Source organism: Lepidochelys kempii, chromosome 22 (assembly GCF_965140285.1).
Source record: "Lepidochelys kempii isolate rLepKem1 chromosome 22, rLepKem1.hap1, whole genome shotgun sequence".
Lineage (NCBI taxonomy): Eukaryota > Metazoa > Chordata > Testudines > Cheloniidae > Lepidochelys > Lepidochelys kempii.
In genome coordinates, this window is record NC_136401.1 from 4,487,119 (window position 1) to 4,504,767 (window position 17,649).

The 17,649-nt window shown below is 44.5% G+C and overlaps 1 protein-coding gene across 5 annotated transcripts in view; it reads left to right on the forward strand.

Annotated features, from left to right (window-relative positions):
* Window positions 1–17,649, forward strand: part of FEZ1 (fasciculation and elongation protein zeta 1) — a 165,746-nt gene that overhangs the window by 71,517 nt on the left and 76,580 nt on the right. For 4 of the 5 annotated variants that reach the window (XM_073320722.2, XM_073320721.2, XM_073320719.2 and 1 more), the window contains exon 4: window positions 8,920–9,006. The exons of the other annotated variant lie outside the window; for it this stretch is intronic. In XM_073320722.2, coding sequence (XP_073176823.1) covers window positions 8,920–9,006 — 87 coding nt within the window. The remainder of the gene's footprint in view (window positions 1–8,919; window positions 9,007–17,649) is intronic. 5 annotated transcript variants of the gene reach the window in all.

The window sequence follows — 17,649 nt, forward strand, 5'->3', positions numbered from 1 at the left end:
TCTACTCTGGGTTCCAGCCCAGGGACCCTAATGGTAGCAGTGTTGGTGACTTTCCCTCCACTGCTAAATACTGCTTTGATTCCCTGTTCCTGGCTTCACCCTCACCTTCAGGGTGCAGCAATGCTTCCTTCTCCAGCTCCGTTCACCTCAGCCCTCCCAAGGGAACTGGAAAGGAGAGCTTTTAAGCAGCCTGAGTGAGACCTTGATTGGTTCCACCTGTGTCTATTAGCCTAACGACCTTAACTGGTTAATTGGTGTCAAGTGTCTTGATTGGCCTGGAGTAGCCTTTGTTTGGCTATCCAGGGAACAGGGACCTGCGGATCCTGAGGCTGACATACCTGGATTAAGTATTGCTGTTTAGAGCAGGTTCAGGAAAACTAAGGGTTGAAATTGTTCATTGTCCTGGTTTACATTCTGGGTTGCATATAAAATAAGTTACATAATTTAGTTGGCAGCCAAAGATGTTTTCCTTGAATTTTTACACCCTAGATTAAACCATTAATGGGTTAAAAAGAAAAGATTAACACATGATTTATATATTTAGGAAATGTAAGGGAAAATTGCAAGAGATAAGTGGAACATTTTATTTTGATGAATTAAGACCTATAACAATAATCATCATTCATGTTGTGGGTAGCAAAGACTGCTATATTTTGCTTATTAAAGGATTTGTTGCTTCCTATGTAAAGCAGAAAGATTATACATTGCTGGCTTCCTTTACTGTATTAGGCAAGTTCAGAATTGCAAATAATTTGATACCTATTTTTGGAATAATGATGCACAACCGCTGAGAGGTTAAATCAGGAATATATTAATTAACAACTGAAGATGTGAAATAAGTTTGTGGCTACAGTTTGGCTAATATAAACATGCAAATAACCAGACAATACAAATACTCAATGCTTGAATTTCAGCTAAGGGTGTTACCCTTTCTCCTTTTCCTACTGCTTCTCCCACCACTTACAGATTAGAGGGGTAAGAAGCAGGGTTTGCTTTACTTTGTACATGTACATTATACATAGCCTTGTCTAAAAGGATGCTGAACCTTATCTCTAAATTTAAATATTTTACATATATATGTAATTAGATGTCTTATGGATCCCTACCTTTAATATAATTCTGCCAGATGCAGGTTAGAAGCAATTTGTTTTGCCTACTTCCCCTTTTCTCTCAGACCCAGAGCTATAAGCACTTCTCCTTCGGTTTTTCAGCAACATGTTATCTTAGAAATTACAAATTAAAAGCACAGAGACTGTTGGCCTGGCAGATTACAGATATAAACTCCAAAATGCACGGTTACGGTCTCTAAGACCTGTGAAGAAAAGGAAGCTTTCGACATTTTCTGGTAAGTGGAGGGTTTTTCCACTTGTTCCTTTGATACTTTTTATTCAACTATTCCTTTATATTATTATTTAATTTAGTCTCCTGGATTTTTAACACTCTGCTTTGGTGGAAGTTAGGCTTATATTTACAGTTGCATTTAGACAGTCTCATTGCTCCCAGGGCTGGCTCTAGGCACCAGCAAAACAAGCAGGTGCTCGGGGCGGCACATTTCTAGGGGCGGCATTCCGGCGCTGGCCAGGCCGCCCCTGGAAATGTGCCCCCGCCGCCCCAGCTCGCCTCCGCTCCGCCTCCGCCGGCTCCCCTGAGCGCACCACTGCCACTCCGCTTCTCCCCCCTCCCTCCCAGGCTTGCCATGCTCAAAACAGCTGTTTGGTGCAGCAAGCCTGGGAGGGAGGCAGGGAGGGGAAGCCGAGCGGTGGTGTGCTCAGGGGAGGCGGCGGTGGTGGAGCGGAGGCGAGCTGGGGCAGGGAGCAGTTCCTCTACCCCCGCCCCCGTTACTTCCTGCACTCCCCCCCACCCTCGCTCACCTCTGCCTGCTCCCCTGAATGCACTGCCTCTCCCTCGCCTGAGAGGGAGGGGGTGAGAAGCGGAGTGGCGGCGTGTTCAGGAGCGGAGGTGAGCTAGGGCGGGGGATTGCGCGGGGGGGAGGGAGCCGCAGGAAGCAATGGGGGCGGGAAATGCGGCACGCCCAGGGGAGGAGTCGGGGCCTGGGATTTGGGGAAGGTGTTGGGAAGGGGCGGAGTTGGGGTGGAGGGGCACAAAAAAAAAGCAGGGGTGGCCATGTTGGGGCGGCAAAAATCCTAGAGCTGGCCCTGATTGCTCCTCATTTCCCACTTGAGCAATTATCCCCTGACAAGCACTAAGGGTCTTGACATTTGTAACATAACTTCCCGTACTCTCCCTGACTATTACATTAATCATATCACATAGTAAACATTACATTAAACATATGATCACACCCCACCAACCAGGGTGATTAAAAATAGCTGGGCTATGTTCCCTTCCACAATGGCTCCAAGATCTCTCTCTCGAGCTGTGACAGCTAATTCAAACCCCATCATTGGATATGTATAGTTGGGATGATGTTTTCCAATAGGCATTACTTTGCATTTATCAACATTGAATTTAATCTGCCAGTTTGTTGCCCAGTCACCCACTTTTGTGAGATCCCTCTGTAGCTCTTTGCAGTCTGCCTGGGACTTAACTATCTTGAGTAGTTTTGTATCATCTGCAAATGTTGCCACCTTTCTCCAGATTATTTATGAATATGTTGAATAGGACTGGTCCCAGTAGAGACCCCTGAGGGACACCACTATTTACCTCTCTCCATTCTGAAAACTGACCATTTATTCCTACCCTTTGTTTCCTATCTTTTATTCAGTTGCCAATCCATGAGAGGACCTTCCCTCTTATCTCATGACAGCTTACTTTACGTAAGAACCTTTGGTGAGGGACCTTGTCAAAGGCTTTCTGAAAATCTAAGTACACTGTATCCACTGGATCCACCTTGTCCATATGCTTATTGACGCCCTCAAAGAATTTTAGTAGATTGGTGAGGCAGGATTTCCCTTTTCAAAACCCATGTTGACTCTTCCCCAACAAATTATGATCATCTACGTGTCTGAGAATTTTGTTCTTTACTATAGTTTTAACCAGTTTGCCCAGTACTGAAGTCAGGCTTACTGGCTTGTAATTGCCGGGATCACCTTGGGAGCCCTTTTTAAAAAATTGGTGTCACATTACCTATCCTCTAGACATTTGATACAGAAGCTGATTTAAATGAGAGGTTACATACCACAATTCGTAGTTCTGTAATTTCATGTTTGAGTTCCTTCAGAACTCTTGGGTGAATACCCTCTGGTCCTGGTGACTTAATTTATCAATTTGTTCCAAAACCTCCTCTAATGAAATCTCAATCTGGGATAGTTTCTCAAACCCAAGCCATTCTTTTTAGGTGACAAATCTGAGGATCTCCCTCACATCCTCAGCCATGAAGACCGAAGCCAAGAATTCATTTAGTTTCTCCACACCCTTATTGTCCTTGAGTGCACCTTTAGCATTTTGATCGTCCAGTGGCCCCACTGGTTGTTTAGCAGGCTTGCTGCTTCTGATGTACTTAAAAAATTTCTTGCTATTACTTTTGATTCTTTGGCTAGCTGTTCTTTAAATTCTTTTTTGGCCTTCCTAATTATATTTTTACACTTTACTTGCCCAAGTTTATGCTCCGTTCTATTTTCCTGACTAGGATTTAACTTCCACTTTTTAAAGGATGCCTTTTTGCCTCTCACTGCTTCTTTTACTTTGTTGTTTAGCCATGGTAGCACTTTTTTGGTTTTCTTACTATGTTTTTTAATTTGGTGTATACGTTTAAGTTGAGCCTTTATTATGCTGTGCTTAAAAAGTTTCCATGCACCTTGCAGGGATTTCACTTTTGGCACTGTACCTTTTAATTTCTGTTTAAGTAACTTCCTCATTTTTGTGTAGTTCCCCTTTCTGAAATTAAATGCTACCGTGTTGAGCTGCTGTGGTGTTTTCCCTGTCACAGGGATGTTAAATTTAATTATATTATGGTCACTATAACCAAGTGGTCCAGCTATATTCACCTCTTCAACCCAGATCCTGTTCTCTACTTAGGACTAAATCAAGAATTGCGTCTCCTCTTGTGGGTTTCAGGATTAGCAGCTTGAAGAGGAAGTCATTTAAGGTGTCAATCATAGAAGATAAGAGTTGGAAGAGACCTCAGGAGGTCATCTAGTCCAACCCCCTGCTCAAAGCAGGACCAACCCCAACTAAATCATATCACCCAGGGCTTTGTGAAGCCGGGCCTTAAAAACCTGTAAGGATGGAGATTCCACCACCTCCCAAGGTAACCCTTTCCAGTGTTTCACCATCCTCCTAGAGAGATAGTTTTTCCTAATATCCAACCTAGACCTCCCGCACTGCAACTTGAGACCATTGCTCCTTTTTCTGTCATCTGCCACCACTGAGAACAGCCTAGTTTCATCCTCTCTGGAACCCCCTTCAGGTGGTTGAAAGTTGCTGTCAAATCCCCCCTGACCCAGTTTCCTCAGCCTCTCCTCAGAAGACGTGCCCCAGCTCCCTAATAATTTTCATTGCCCTCCACTGGACTCTCTCCAATTTGTCCACATCCTTTCTGTAGTGGGAGGCCCAAAACTGGATGTAATACTCCAGGTGTGGCTTCACCAGTGTCGAATAGAGGTGAATAATCACTTCCCTCAGTCTGCTGGCAATGCTCCTACTAATGCAGCCCAATATGCTGTTAGCCTTCTTGGCAACAAGGGCACACTCTTGACTCATATCCTCCTTCTCATCCACTGTAATCCCCAGGTCATTTTCTGCAGAACTGCCGCTTAGTCAGTTGGTCCCCAGCCCGTAGCGGTGCATGGGAGTCTTCCATCCTAAGTGCAGGACTCTGCACTTGTCCTTGTTGAACTTCCTCAGATTTCTTTTGGCCCAATCCTCCCATCTGTCTAGGTCGCTCTGGACCCTATCCCTACCCTCCAGTGTATCTATCTCTTCCTCCAGCTTAGTGTCATCTGAGAACTTGCTGAGGGTGCAATCCAAACCATCATCTAGATCATTAATTAAGATGTTGAACAAAACCAGCCCCATGAGCAACCCCTGGGGCACTGCCAACTAGACATTAAGCCATTGATCACTATCCATTGAGCCCGACAATCTAGCCAGCTTTCTATCCACCTTATAGTTCATTAATTCATCCAATCCATACTTCTTTAACTTGTTGGCAAGAATACTGTGGGAGACCGTATCCAAAGCTTTCCACCTTATATTTCATTCATCCAATCCATACTTCTTCAATGTGTTGGCAAGAATACTGTGGGAGACCGTATCCAAAGCTTTGCTAAAGTGAAGGTATATTGTGTCCACCACTTTCCCCACATCCACAGAGCCAGTTATCACATCATAGAACGCAATCAGGTTGGTCAGGCATGACTTGCCCTTGGTGAATCCATGTTGACTGTTCCTGATCACCTTCCTCTCCTTCAAGTGCTTCAAAATGGTTTCCTTGAGGACCTGCTCCATGATTTTTCTGGGGACTGAGGTGAGTCTGGAGTTCCCTGGAGTCTCCTTCTTCCCTTTTTTAAATATGGGCCTTTTTCCAATCAAGAAACTTTATCTCTGCATCCCATCCTGAGGTGACATGTACCCAGTCAATCTAGGGATAGTTGAAATCCTGCATTATTACTGAGTTTTTAATTTTTATAGCCTCTCTAATGTCCATGAGCATTTCTCAATCAGTATCTCCATCTTGGTGAGGTGGTCGGTAGTCTGTCCCTACTGCTATATTCCTGTTATTTAAGCATGGAATTACTATCCATAGGGATTATATGGTACAGTTTGGTTCCTTTAAGATTATTACTTCATTCGATTCTAAGCTTTCTTTCACGTGTAGTGCCAGTCCCCCCACCAGCACGACCTGTTCTGTCCTCCTGATATATTTTGTACCCTGGCATTACTGTGTCCCATTGATTATCCACATTCCACCAAGTTTCTGTGATGCCCGTGATATCAATATCCTGATTTAATACGAGGCACTCGAGTTCACCTATCTTATTATTTAGACTTCTAGTATTTGTATATAAGTATTTTAAGAACTTGTCACTTTTTAGCTGTCTGCCATTACATGATATAATTGACTGGGACTCTTTTTCATTTGACTGTTTCTTATCAGATCCTACCCCTATTTTATTATCTTCCATCCTCTCCTCCTTACTAGGATATATAGATCCTCCCCTAAGGGATGTCTCTGTCTGAACCACATGCTTCTCCGCACCTGTCGGCTTTCCCCCAGCCCTTAGTTTAAAAACTGTTCAACGACCTTTTTAATTTTAAGTGCCAGCCAATCTGGTTCCATTTTGGTTTAGGTGGAGCCTATCCTTCCTGTCTAGGCTCCCCCTTTCCCAAAAGTTTCCCCATTTCCTAATAAATCTAAACCCCTCCTCCCCACACCATTGTCTCATCCATGCATTGAGACCCTACAGTTCTGCCTGTCTAACTGGCTCTGCACATGGATTCTACTAGAGAATGGAGGTCCTGGACTTCAATCTCTTGCCTAGCAGCCTATATTTGGCCTCCAGGACCTCTCTCCTATCCTTCCCTATGTCGTTGGTACCTACATGTACCACGACCACCGGCTCCTCCCCAGCACTACACATAAGTCTATCTGGATGTCTCGAGAGATCCGCAACCTTCGCACGAGGCAGGCAAGTCACCATGTGGTTCTCCCAGTCATTGCAAATCCACCTATCTATGTTTTGAATGATCAAATCACCCACTACTAATACCTGTCTCTTCCTAGGTTTCAGAGGAGCAGCCGTGTTAGTCTGTATTCGCAAAAAGAAAAGGAGGACTAGTGGCACCTTAGAGACTAACCAATTTATTTGAGCATGAGCTTTCGTGAGCTACAGCTCACTTCATCTCGGATGCATTCAATGGAAAATACAGTGAGGAGATTTATATACATAGAGAACATGAAAAAATGGGTGTTACCATACACACTGTAAGGAGAGTGATCACTTAAGATAAGCTATTACCAGCAGGGGGGCGGGGTGGGGGTTGGGGAAGAAAACCTTTTGTAGTGATAATCAAGGTGGGCCATTTCCAGCAGTTAACAGGAACAGCCGAGGAGCAGTGCGGGGGTGGACCCAGGAAGCTCAGTAGCAAATACTGCCTCCTTAGTGGCCCTGGAACCTACATAGGACATATCAAAAACTTCTTCAGACAAGGGTGAGAGGCTTTTCTCTGTAGCAGCTTGGGGAGGGGAGGCACAGCACAGCTGTGGCTGGGCTGGGGCAGTTCCAGGCAGGTTTGTGTATGTGGGGGAGGCTCGGGACACCTCTGGGTTGTGGGTGGAGGCTCAGGGCTTCAGCTGGCCCAGGACTCTTCTGGCTGGAGGGAGGGGGGTGGCGTTCGGGTCTCTGGCCAGGGCGGGGCTCCTCTGGCTGAGGGGGCGGGGACTTGTGGCCCTGGCAGAGCGGCAGGGGGTCTCAGGGCTCTGGCTGTGGGGGTGGGGGGGGCAGAAGGGGCAGAGCTGGGGGCTAGCCTCCCCTAAGGGGAGGCTCCACCTGCCGTCCATATTTATGACCGTTAGAGCTCCACCTTGGGGTCGGATTGAACGAGAATTGGTATACCCTCTCTCCCTTTCAGGCATTGTAGAATTGAATTATTATAGATTTTTTGGCTCCAGAGCTATCATAATCATAGCTGTGAGCAAACTTGATCAAACCTGGCTAGAAAGCTCTGCTTCCACGCATTCTTCCATATAGAGGTGAATGATCCTAGTGAGCAATCCCATCCTTAAAATCGGTGGTAAAACCTTGATGTGGAGGGATTAGATAGAGGAATTATGTGTGTGTTGCAGGTAATTGAAAATGATAAATTTAAACCATTTGTGGATCTTCAGCAACAGTTTGGCTTGCCCTGCTCTGGAGCATGGAAATATCTCCAATTAAAGCATTTACTTACCAATGTATTTGGACTGGATGCATTGAGAGATCCAGGACTTCCAGAACTTTTATTATTTTGAAAGAAACTGCCTGGATTTACTTGGCCAGCAGTATCTTCACTGGGTCTCAGAGCCAGGACTCTGCTATTTCAGCCCTGTAGCACAAGCTTTGCGAGCCTGAGTCAGTTGACCTGGGCTCTGAGAGTTGCTGCCACAGGGATTTTTGTAGTTCAGATGTACCCTCTGAGTGCTACAATACTAAAATAGTAATAATTAATATACTTTCCTTTAGCATGAGGAGAATAGTGGTGACTGTTTCCTATCTATCAACGTATCAAGAGGGACCTCTGGCCCTAATTCCATCCTCTTCTGGCAAGCAGGGTCCAATCTGCTAAAGGCTGAAAAAGGCTTGTTTCAGGATAGAAGGCTTGTTTCAGTAGGGGTACTCATGTGCTCAAAATTGAGCATGTGCTTAATTGCTTTGCTGGATTAGGGCCAGCATGCTCAGCAGCGTGTAGGACTGAGCTCATAAATCAGGCGGCAAAAATCCTTTCTGTGCCTAAACATGCACGGATCAATAAGTTTTGCTATTTACCAGATAGGGACATTTTGTGGTCTTTGAGATCAATTTCTTATAAATAGTTTCAAAATGTTGGTAAGGGTGTTTGAAATGACAAAGCTATAGAATGATTTTAAAACTCATTATGTGAGAAGAATCTAATAGGAATCTAATAGATCTAGAACATCACCAGCACTAAAGCTGATTATGGGTTACACAGACACACCTCAGACTTTTTCTGTTGACTTGATCTGTTATTCCCTCTTCTCCTACAACATTCTTCTCCCACATTCCTAGGTACGAGATGGTCTGACATATCAAAGCATGCTGCATGATGGCCTTCTATTGTATCTCAGTGGTGGAGTATGCTTGGATTTTGAAGAAGCAGTGAACCTCATTTTCAGATGCTTCTCAGATATCTAGAGGGAGAGTAGTAATTCATGCAGTAAAATCAATGCTAAACTGAAGACCCAAGCGGGAATATACCTGCTGCTGACCAATCAGAATTTGGTTTGGGTTTTTTCTTCAGATCCACGAGAAGAAGGAGGAAGAGCTCAATGAGAAGAGTGAAAATGACTCTGGTATTAATGAGGAGCCTCTACTCACAGCAGATCAGGTACATGAACCTTCCTGAGTTTTTGCCCTGGCCTTTTCTCTCTCTGAAAGGAGAGAAATTCTGACAAGATATTTTCCTTGCACCGAATCTCACCCCATCAAGGTCACCTTTGCTATAGTAAGAGACACAGATTCTCCCTTATACTAAGCACAACAGCCCCTTCCCTCACTAAGCAAGTTAGCCACAAGGAACTGCCCATAGCAATAGTGGGAAACCCAGGAGTCAGCATGCTAAGAAACCTAAGAATCACTAAGGCCCTTCTCTTCTGAGTGAAAGGGGAGCCTGTCCTCATATAAACCACCACTTAGCCTTTGGCTTTATAGGAAAATGCAATTATTTGTAAATAAACATCAAGAAATGTTGATGTTCAAAGGACGGAGGGGCAGTGTAATTAGCACTATTCTTTACTATGAAGTTAGACCTGAAGTCCTAACTTGAGCAAAGCTCCCATTAACTTCAAATAGGACTGAACTAGAAGTTTTGATGGAGTAGGGTCTCCAGGATGGAGCCCTTAATATGGTGAACAGCTGCATTTTTACCTGCATGGATGGCAATGAGGTTGAGTCTGTCAACAGTATGACAAAGCTTAACATAGGTAGAATGTCTCTTTGTTGCACTCATGAATTTCTATTAATGATACACTATAAAGCAACAATAGCTGGATCATGGTGATGCTGCTCACACCGTAATGGAAATGGCCTTTCCTGCAATGATTGTGTTCAGCAGATCAGAAAGTACAGTAGTCTTGGAAAAGGGCTGAGGGAAGGGTGATTGTCTGTCTCTTTACTGTAAGATACTTGTGCTCTCCTTCACATCAGGGAAAGGCAAAAGTCCTCACTGTAAATGCTACCATGTAATTGAATAACAGTCCCATTACGCAAGGATAGGCCCAGTCGCTCGTCAGTGTCTCTGTGTAATTGCTGGTGCCACAAGTTATGCATGCACATAAAGAGGTATGGGGGGGACACTGGAGTAGACAGACCCTTCTACCGTGTGTATGGACTTGTGCACACTGAGCTAAAATTAACTGAACTGGAGAGGTTTGGTTTTGTGGTTAATATGGACAAATACATTCTTCTTCGACCTGTCTCCTCGTTTGCTATAGGTTTGTTTAGAGAGGCAAGCTTTGTGCCTTGTAATGCCAGCAGAGGGATGTAATAAGAGGACACAGCTGTCTCTATAGCAGCATTTTTATTTTATATATTAGTTGAAGTGCTTCATCCCCTGCCCTCAACCCGGTGTCATGTGTTGAAAAAGCCTTTCATTACACAAATATCCAGACTGCGCCCTTCCTTCCCCCTTTGAAGTTGATTCCCCAGTGAGAAAAAGACCATTTTCAGTTCTTTGCACACAACCAGTTTGCTGGGCTAACTGTCAAGCAGATGGTTTGTATGTACTGAGTCAGTGACAAGAATAACAAGGGACATGATAAAGGTACACAAAAAGGGAACGGTAAAGAAGATGCATAATGCAGAACAAAGGGGCATTCAATTAAACTTCCCCAAGGGACAGGTTATTCTGAAATTGTTAACTCTGGGGTTTCTTCACCCTTCCTTTGAGACATCTGGTATGAGTCACACCATCAGAGACAGGATATTGGATTAGATCGACCCCTCGCTTTGATAAAAACTGGTGATTCTTATGTTCTTATGAACATAAGATAAACCTGGTCCAGTGTCGTGACTAGAGCTGGGTGAAATTTTTTGGACAAATAGGTAAATTACCGAAAAATGCGATTTGAGATTAACTGAAACTATCTGCAAATTTATGTCAAATTTGAAAAATGGTTTCAACCAAATTGAAGTTGAAATGTCTCAGTAATGTCAAAAGGAAATGGATCATTTTGACCCCAAACATTTATTTAAGTTGAGTATTGGGGACAACTTCCTGGTGCCTGTGCTGGAGGAACCAACTAGAAACTGTACTCCTCTTGACCTGCTGCTCACAAACAGGGAAGAATTGGTAGGGGAAGTAGAAGTGGCTGGCAACCTGGGCAGCAGTGACCATGAGATGGTCAAGTTCAGGATCCTGAAAAAAAGAAGAAAAGAGAGCAGCAGAATACGGATCCTGGACTTCAGAAAAGCAGACTATGACTTCCTTAGGGAACTGATGGACAGGATCCCCTGGGAGGCTAATATGAGGGGGAACGGAGTCCAGGGGAGCTAGCTGTATTTTAAAGACGCCTTATTGAAGGTGCAGGAATAAACCATCCCAATGTGCAGAAAGAATAGTAAATATGGCAGGCAACCAGCTTGGCTTCACAGTGAAATCCTTGCTGATCTTAAACACGAAAAGGAAGCTTAAAAGAAGTGGAAACTTGGACAGATGACATGGGAGGAGTATAAAAATATTGCTTGAGCATGCAGGGGAGTAATCAGGAAGGCCAGAGCACAATTGGAGTTGCAGCTAGCAAGGGATGTGAAGGGTAACACGAAGGGTTTCTACAGGTATGTTAGCAACAAGAACAAGATCAGGGAAAGTGTGGGACCCTTGCTCAATGAGAGAGGCAACCTAGTGACAGACAATGTGGAAAAAGCTGAAGTACTCAATGCTTGTTTTGCTTCGGTCTTCACAGACAAGGTCAGCTTCCAGACTGCTGCACTGCGCAGCACAGTATGGGGAAGAGGTGAGCAGCCCTCAGTGGAGAAAGAACAGGTTAAGGACTATTTAGAAAAGCTGGACATGCACAAGTCCATGGGGCTGGATGCACTGCATCCAAGGATACTGAGGGAGTTGGTTGATGTGATTGCAGAGCCATTGGCCATTATCTTTGAAAACTCATGGCAATCAGGGGAGGTCTCAGATGTTTGGGAAAAGGCAAATATAGTGCCCATCTTTAAAAAAGGGAAGAAGGAGAATCCAGGGAACTACAGACCGGTCAGCCTCACCTCAGTCCCTGGAAAAATCATGGAGCAGGTCCTCAAGGAATCCATTTTGAAGCACTTGGAGGAGAGGAAGGTGATTAGGAACAGTCAACATGGATTCACCAAGGGCAAGTCATGCCTAACCAACCTGATTGCGTTCTATGATGAGATACCTGGATCTGTGGATATGAGGAAAGCGGTGGACATGATATACCTTGACTTTAGCAAAGCTTTGGATATGGTCTCCCACAGTATTCTTGCCAACACATTGAAGAAGTATGGGCTGGATGAATGAACTATAAGGTGGATAGAAAGCTGGCTAGATCGTCATGCTTAATGGGTAGTGATCAACGGCTCCATATCTAGTTGGCAGCTGGTATCAAGCGGAGTGCCCCAAGGGTCCGTCCTGGGACCATTTTTGTTCACCATATTCATTAATGATCTGGATGATGGGATGGATTGCACCCACAGCAAGCTCGCAGATGACACTAAGCTGGGAGGAGAGGTAGATATGCTGGAGGGTAGGGGTAGGGTCCAGCGTGACCTAGACAAATTGGAAGATTGGGCCAAAAGAAATCTGAGGAAGTTCAACAAGGACAAGTGCAGAGTCCTGCACTTAGGATGGAAGAATCCCATGCACTGCTACAGGCTGGGGACCGACTAGCTAAGCTGGGGTGGGCGAACTATGGCCCAGAGGCTATATCCGGCCCTTCAGATGTTTTAATCTTGCCCTCGAGCTCCTGCCAGAGTGCAGGGTCTGGGGTTTGCCCCACTCTACGTGTGCCGTGGCTCCATGCAGCTCCCGGAAGCAGCAGTATGTCCTTCCTCTGGCTCTTATGCGTAGGGGCAGCCAGGGAGTTTCGCATGCTGCCTCCGCCCCAAACGCCGCCCCCGCAGCTCCCATTGGCCAGCAACTGCAGCCATTAGGAGCTGCAGGGGCGGTGCCTGTGGACAGGACAGTGTGTAGAACTGCCTGGCCATGCCTCCACATAGGAGCTGGAGGGTAGCCATGCCGCTGCGTATATATAATTAAATAGTCAGTGGAGAGTCTCCCATGTCAGTGGCCTGGGTACCAGGCTGCAGAGTCTTTTTCCTATTCATCATCATCCACAGTCATTAGATAGAGGGCAATTGAGGAGGCCTCACCCACGTCCCCAGTGAGTACCCACACCTCTGGCTAAAGCTTATAACAAAGGCAATCCTGCCACCTGCTCCTCCTCTACAGTTTTGTGACTCTCGTCCTTGTTTCCTTTCCTGAAACAAATGTTTCATTTTGACTCAATCTTTTCACTTTTTGATTCTGAAACATTTTGAGAAATATTGTTTTTGATTGAACCTGAAACAAAATGTGTTTTTATTTTTCAAAATTACCAGGGAACCAAAAAAAGGCATTATTTACCCAGCTCTAATCCCAAACCCTTTGATTGTAGTCAGCCATGTTACTTTCTACCTATCCCACCCCAGGCTTTACAATCCCAATTTCACATGCAAATTGTCTGGGAGTCTCTCTCTCTCACACACACACACACACACACACACACACACACACACACACACACACACACACACACACACTTTACTCTCAGTGCTGAGGGTTAGTCACAGCTTCTTAAGAGAAAAGAATCTGCAACTGAATGGGTTCATCACTGGATGAAAGGCTGGAAAACAGCTTTTGTCGATGGAGCATGAACTACTTCGGATTTTTTCCTAAATCCTACCTTCCCAGATTTCCCGGAGTCCCCTAGACACATTCTACAGTGGGGTTGTAGGGACAGTCCATCTCAAAATCAAATGGTGTAGTGCATTATAAAATTAAGCATTACTGGAAAGAAATGTATTACTATCAACACGTCCTGATCTGAGTGCAGGTACCCCATCAGCTCTTCAGTTTCACTAAAATAACTAGGGCTGAACCCAGTCTCTGGGGAGAAGTGGGATGTTTTCAGCCCCTTTGCACAGCCAGGATGATGCAAAGGAGGTAGAATACAAGAGAGAACATGGTTCAATGAATTAAATGGCAACCAGAAGGAGACTCATAACGTGAGGTGGAGAAAGGCAAATGATTCCTTCTTTGTGGAATGGCTTTCCTATCCAGGTGCTGAGAGTCTTAACAATAATCACCACGTCTGAGGGTGGGAAAAGAAATTACACAATGTAAATAAATATTCCCTCTTTTTCTCCAATAATATTTGCAGAGTAATCTTGATTGGATGCAAGTAGTTTGACGAAATAGCCTGTTTAACTGGGGTTTTTTGGTGATTGCCTTAATATTTTCATTTTCATTCTCTATTATTGCATCAACCTTTTTCTTTTTTAATTAAAATGTAAACTGCATTCTCTATATAAGACAGCAGATCACAGCTCCTTTGCCAGTGATTAAATAGTCAGGCGATAGAAATATTTCATTTGTTAATTGCATAGGATAGTGTATATATTCTGTATTCTGTTAACAAGTGATTCCTTGACTGATACTCGGGAACTTAGAAAGTGTCATTCTGGGTCAGGCCAGAGATTCTTCTTGTCAGGTTTCCTTCCCCACTCTGAACTCTGGGGTACAGATGTGGGGACCCACAAGCAAGACTCCCTAAGCTTATTTTTACCAGCTTAGGTTAAAAACTTTCCCAAGCACAAATTCCACCTTGTCCTTGAACAGTGTGCTGTCACCACAAGTGAATTAGACAAAGCACCAGGGAAAGGACGCTTGGAGTTCCTGTTCCCTAAAATATCCCCCCAAGCCCTTACACCCCCTTTCCTGTGGAGGCTTGAGAATAATATCCTAACCAATTGGTTACAAAATGAACACAGACCCAAATCAGTGGATTCATAGAATATCAGAGTTGGAAGGGACCTCAGGAGGTCATCTAGTCCAACCCCTTACTCAAAGCAGGACCAATCCCCAATTTTGCCCCAGAACCCTAAATGGCCCCCTTGAGGACTGAACTCACAACCCTGGGTTTAGTAGGCTAATGCTCAAACCACTGAGCTATCCCTCCCCCCTTTGGGCACTGAAAAAAAATCAATCAGTTCTTAAAAGAAGAATTTTATTTAAAAAATAAAAAAGAAAAGGCAAAAATTGCCTCTGTAAAATCAGGTTGGAAGATAACTTTACAAGGTAACAAAAGATGCACAAAACACAGAGGAACCCCCTCTAGCCTTAGTTTTTGGGGGCAGGGATAGCTCAGTGGTTTCAGCTATTGGCCTGCTAAACACAGGGTTGTGAGTTCAATCATTGAGGGGGCCATTTAGGGATCTGGGGCAAAAATTGGGGATTGGTCCTGCTTTGAGCAGGGGGTTGGACTAGATGACCTCCTGAGGTCCCTTCCAACTCTGGTATTCTATGATTCTAGTTTCAAAGTTACGACAAAACAGGGATAAACCTCCCTCCAGCGAAGGAAAAATTCACAAGTTGAGAAAACAAAGATAAACTAATACACCTTGCTTGGCTGTACTTACAATTTCTGTAATATGAGAACTTGTGGCACCTTAGAGACTAACCAATTTATCTGAGCATGGGCTTTCGTGAGCTGTAGCTCACTTCATCGGATGCATGAAGTGGAAAATACAGTGAGGATGTTTTTATACACACAGACCATGAAAAAATGGGTGTTTATCACTACAAAAGGTTTTCTGTCCTCCCACCCCACTCTCCTGCTGGTAATAGCTTATCTAAAGTGATCACTCTCCTTACAATGTGTATGATAATGAAGGTGGGCCATTTCCAGCACAAATCCAGGGTTTAATAAGAACGTCTGAGGAACGGGGGGCGAAGGAATAAACAAGGGGAAATAGTTTTACTTTTTATAATGACTCAACCACTCCCAGTCTCTATTCAAGCCTAAATTAATTGTATCCAATTTACAAATTAATTCCAATTCAGCAGTCTCTCGTTGGAGTCTGTTTCTGAAGTTTTTCTGTTGTAATATCGCAACTTTCATGTCTGTAATTGCGTGACCAGAGAGAGTGAAGTTCTCCGACTGGTTTATGAATGTTATAATTCTTGACGTCTGATTTGTGTCCATTTATTTTTTTACATAGAGACTATCCAGTTTGACCAATGTACATGGCAAAGGGGCATTGCTGGCACATGATGGCTTATATCACATTGGTAGATGTGCAGGTAAACGAGCCTCTGATAGTGTGGCTGATGTGATTAGGCCCTGTGATGGTGTCCCCTGAATAGATATGTGGGCACAGTTGGCAACGGGCTTTGTTGCAAGGATAGGTTCCTGGGTTAGTGGTTCTGTTGTGTGGTATGTGGTTGCTGGTGAGTATTTGCTTCAGGTTGCGGGGCTGTCTGTAGGCAAGGACTGGGTCATCCCTGAAGGACGACCCATCACTCTCACAAATCTTGGGAGACAGTCCAAGTCTTGCAAATTGGATACAATTAACTTAGGCTTGAATAGAGACTGGGAGTGGTTGAGTCATTATAAAAAGTAACCTATTTCCCCTTGTTTATTCCATCCCACCCTCCCACCCCCACTGTTCCTCAGATGTTCTTGTTAAACCCTGGATTTGTGCTGGAAATGGCCCACCTTGATTATCATACACATTGGAAGGAGAGTGATCACTTTAGATAAGCTATTACCAGCAGGAGAGTGGGGTGGGGGGAGAGAAAACCTTTTGTAGTGATAAACACCCATTTTTTCATGGTCTGTGTGTATAAAAACATCCTCACTTTTTTTTCCACTTTATGCATCCGATGAAGTGTGCTGTAGCTCACGAAAGCTCATGCTCAAATAAATTGGTTAGTCTCTAAGGTGCCACAAGTACTCCTTTTCTTTTTGCCAATACAGACTAACACGGCTGTTACTCTGAAACTTGTAATATGAGAGACTGGTTCAAAATGGTTTGGAGGACATGGATTGATGTCCGGTCCCTCTTAGTCCCAAGAGCGAACTAACAAAGAACCCAAAACAAAGCCTCTCTTCCCCCTTCCCCCGCCCTGATTTGAAAGTATCTTTTGTCCCCATTGGTTCCTTTGGTCAGGTGCCAACCAGGTTATTTGAACACTAAACTGGGAGGAGAGGTAGATACGCTGGAGGGTACGGATAGGATACAGAGAGCCCTCGACAAATTAGAGGATTGGGCCAAAAGAAATCTGATGAGGTTCAACAAGGACAAGTGCAGAGTCCTGCACTTAGGACGGAAGAATTCCATGCACTGCTACAGACTAGGGACCGAATGGCTCAGCAGCAGTTCTATAGAAAAGGACCTAGGGGTTACAGTGGATGAGAAGCTGGATATGAATGAACAGTGTACCCTTGTTGCCAAGAAGGCCAATGGTATTTTGGGATGTATAAGTAGGGGCATTGCCAGCAGATTGAGGGATGTGATCGTTCCCCTCTATTTGACATTGGTGAGGCCTCATCTGGAATATTGTGTCCAGTTTTGGGCCCCACACTACAAGAAGGATGTGGAAAAATTGGAGAGAGTCCAGCGGAGGGCAACAAAACTGATTAGGGGACTGGAACACATGACTTCTGAGGAGAGGCTGAGGGAACTGGGATTGTTTAGTCTGCGGAAGAGAACAATGAGGGGGGATTTGATAGCTGCTTTCAACTACCTGAAAGGGGGTTCCAAAGAGGATGGATCTAGACTGTTCTCAGTGGTAGCTGATGACAGAACAAGGAGTCATGGTCTCAAGTTGCAGTGGGGAAGGTTTAGGTTGGATATTAGGAAAACTTTTTCATTAGGAGGGTGGTGAAACACTGGAATGCATTACCTAGGGAGGTGGTGGAATCTCCTTCCTTAGATATTTTTAAGGTCAGGCTTGACAAAG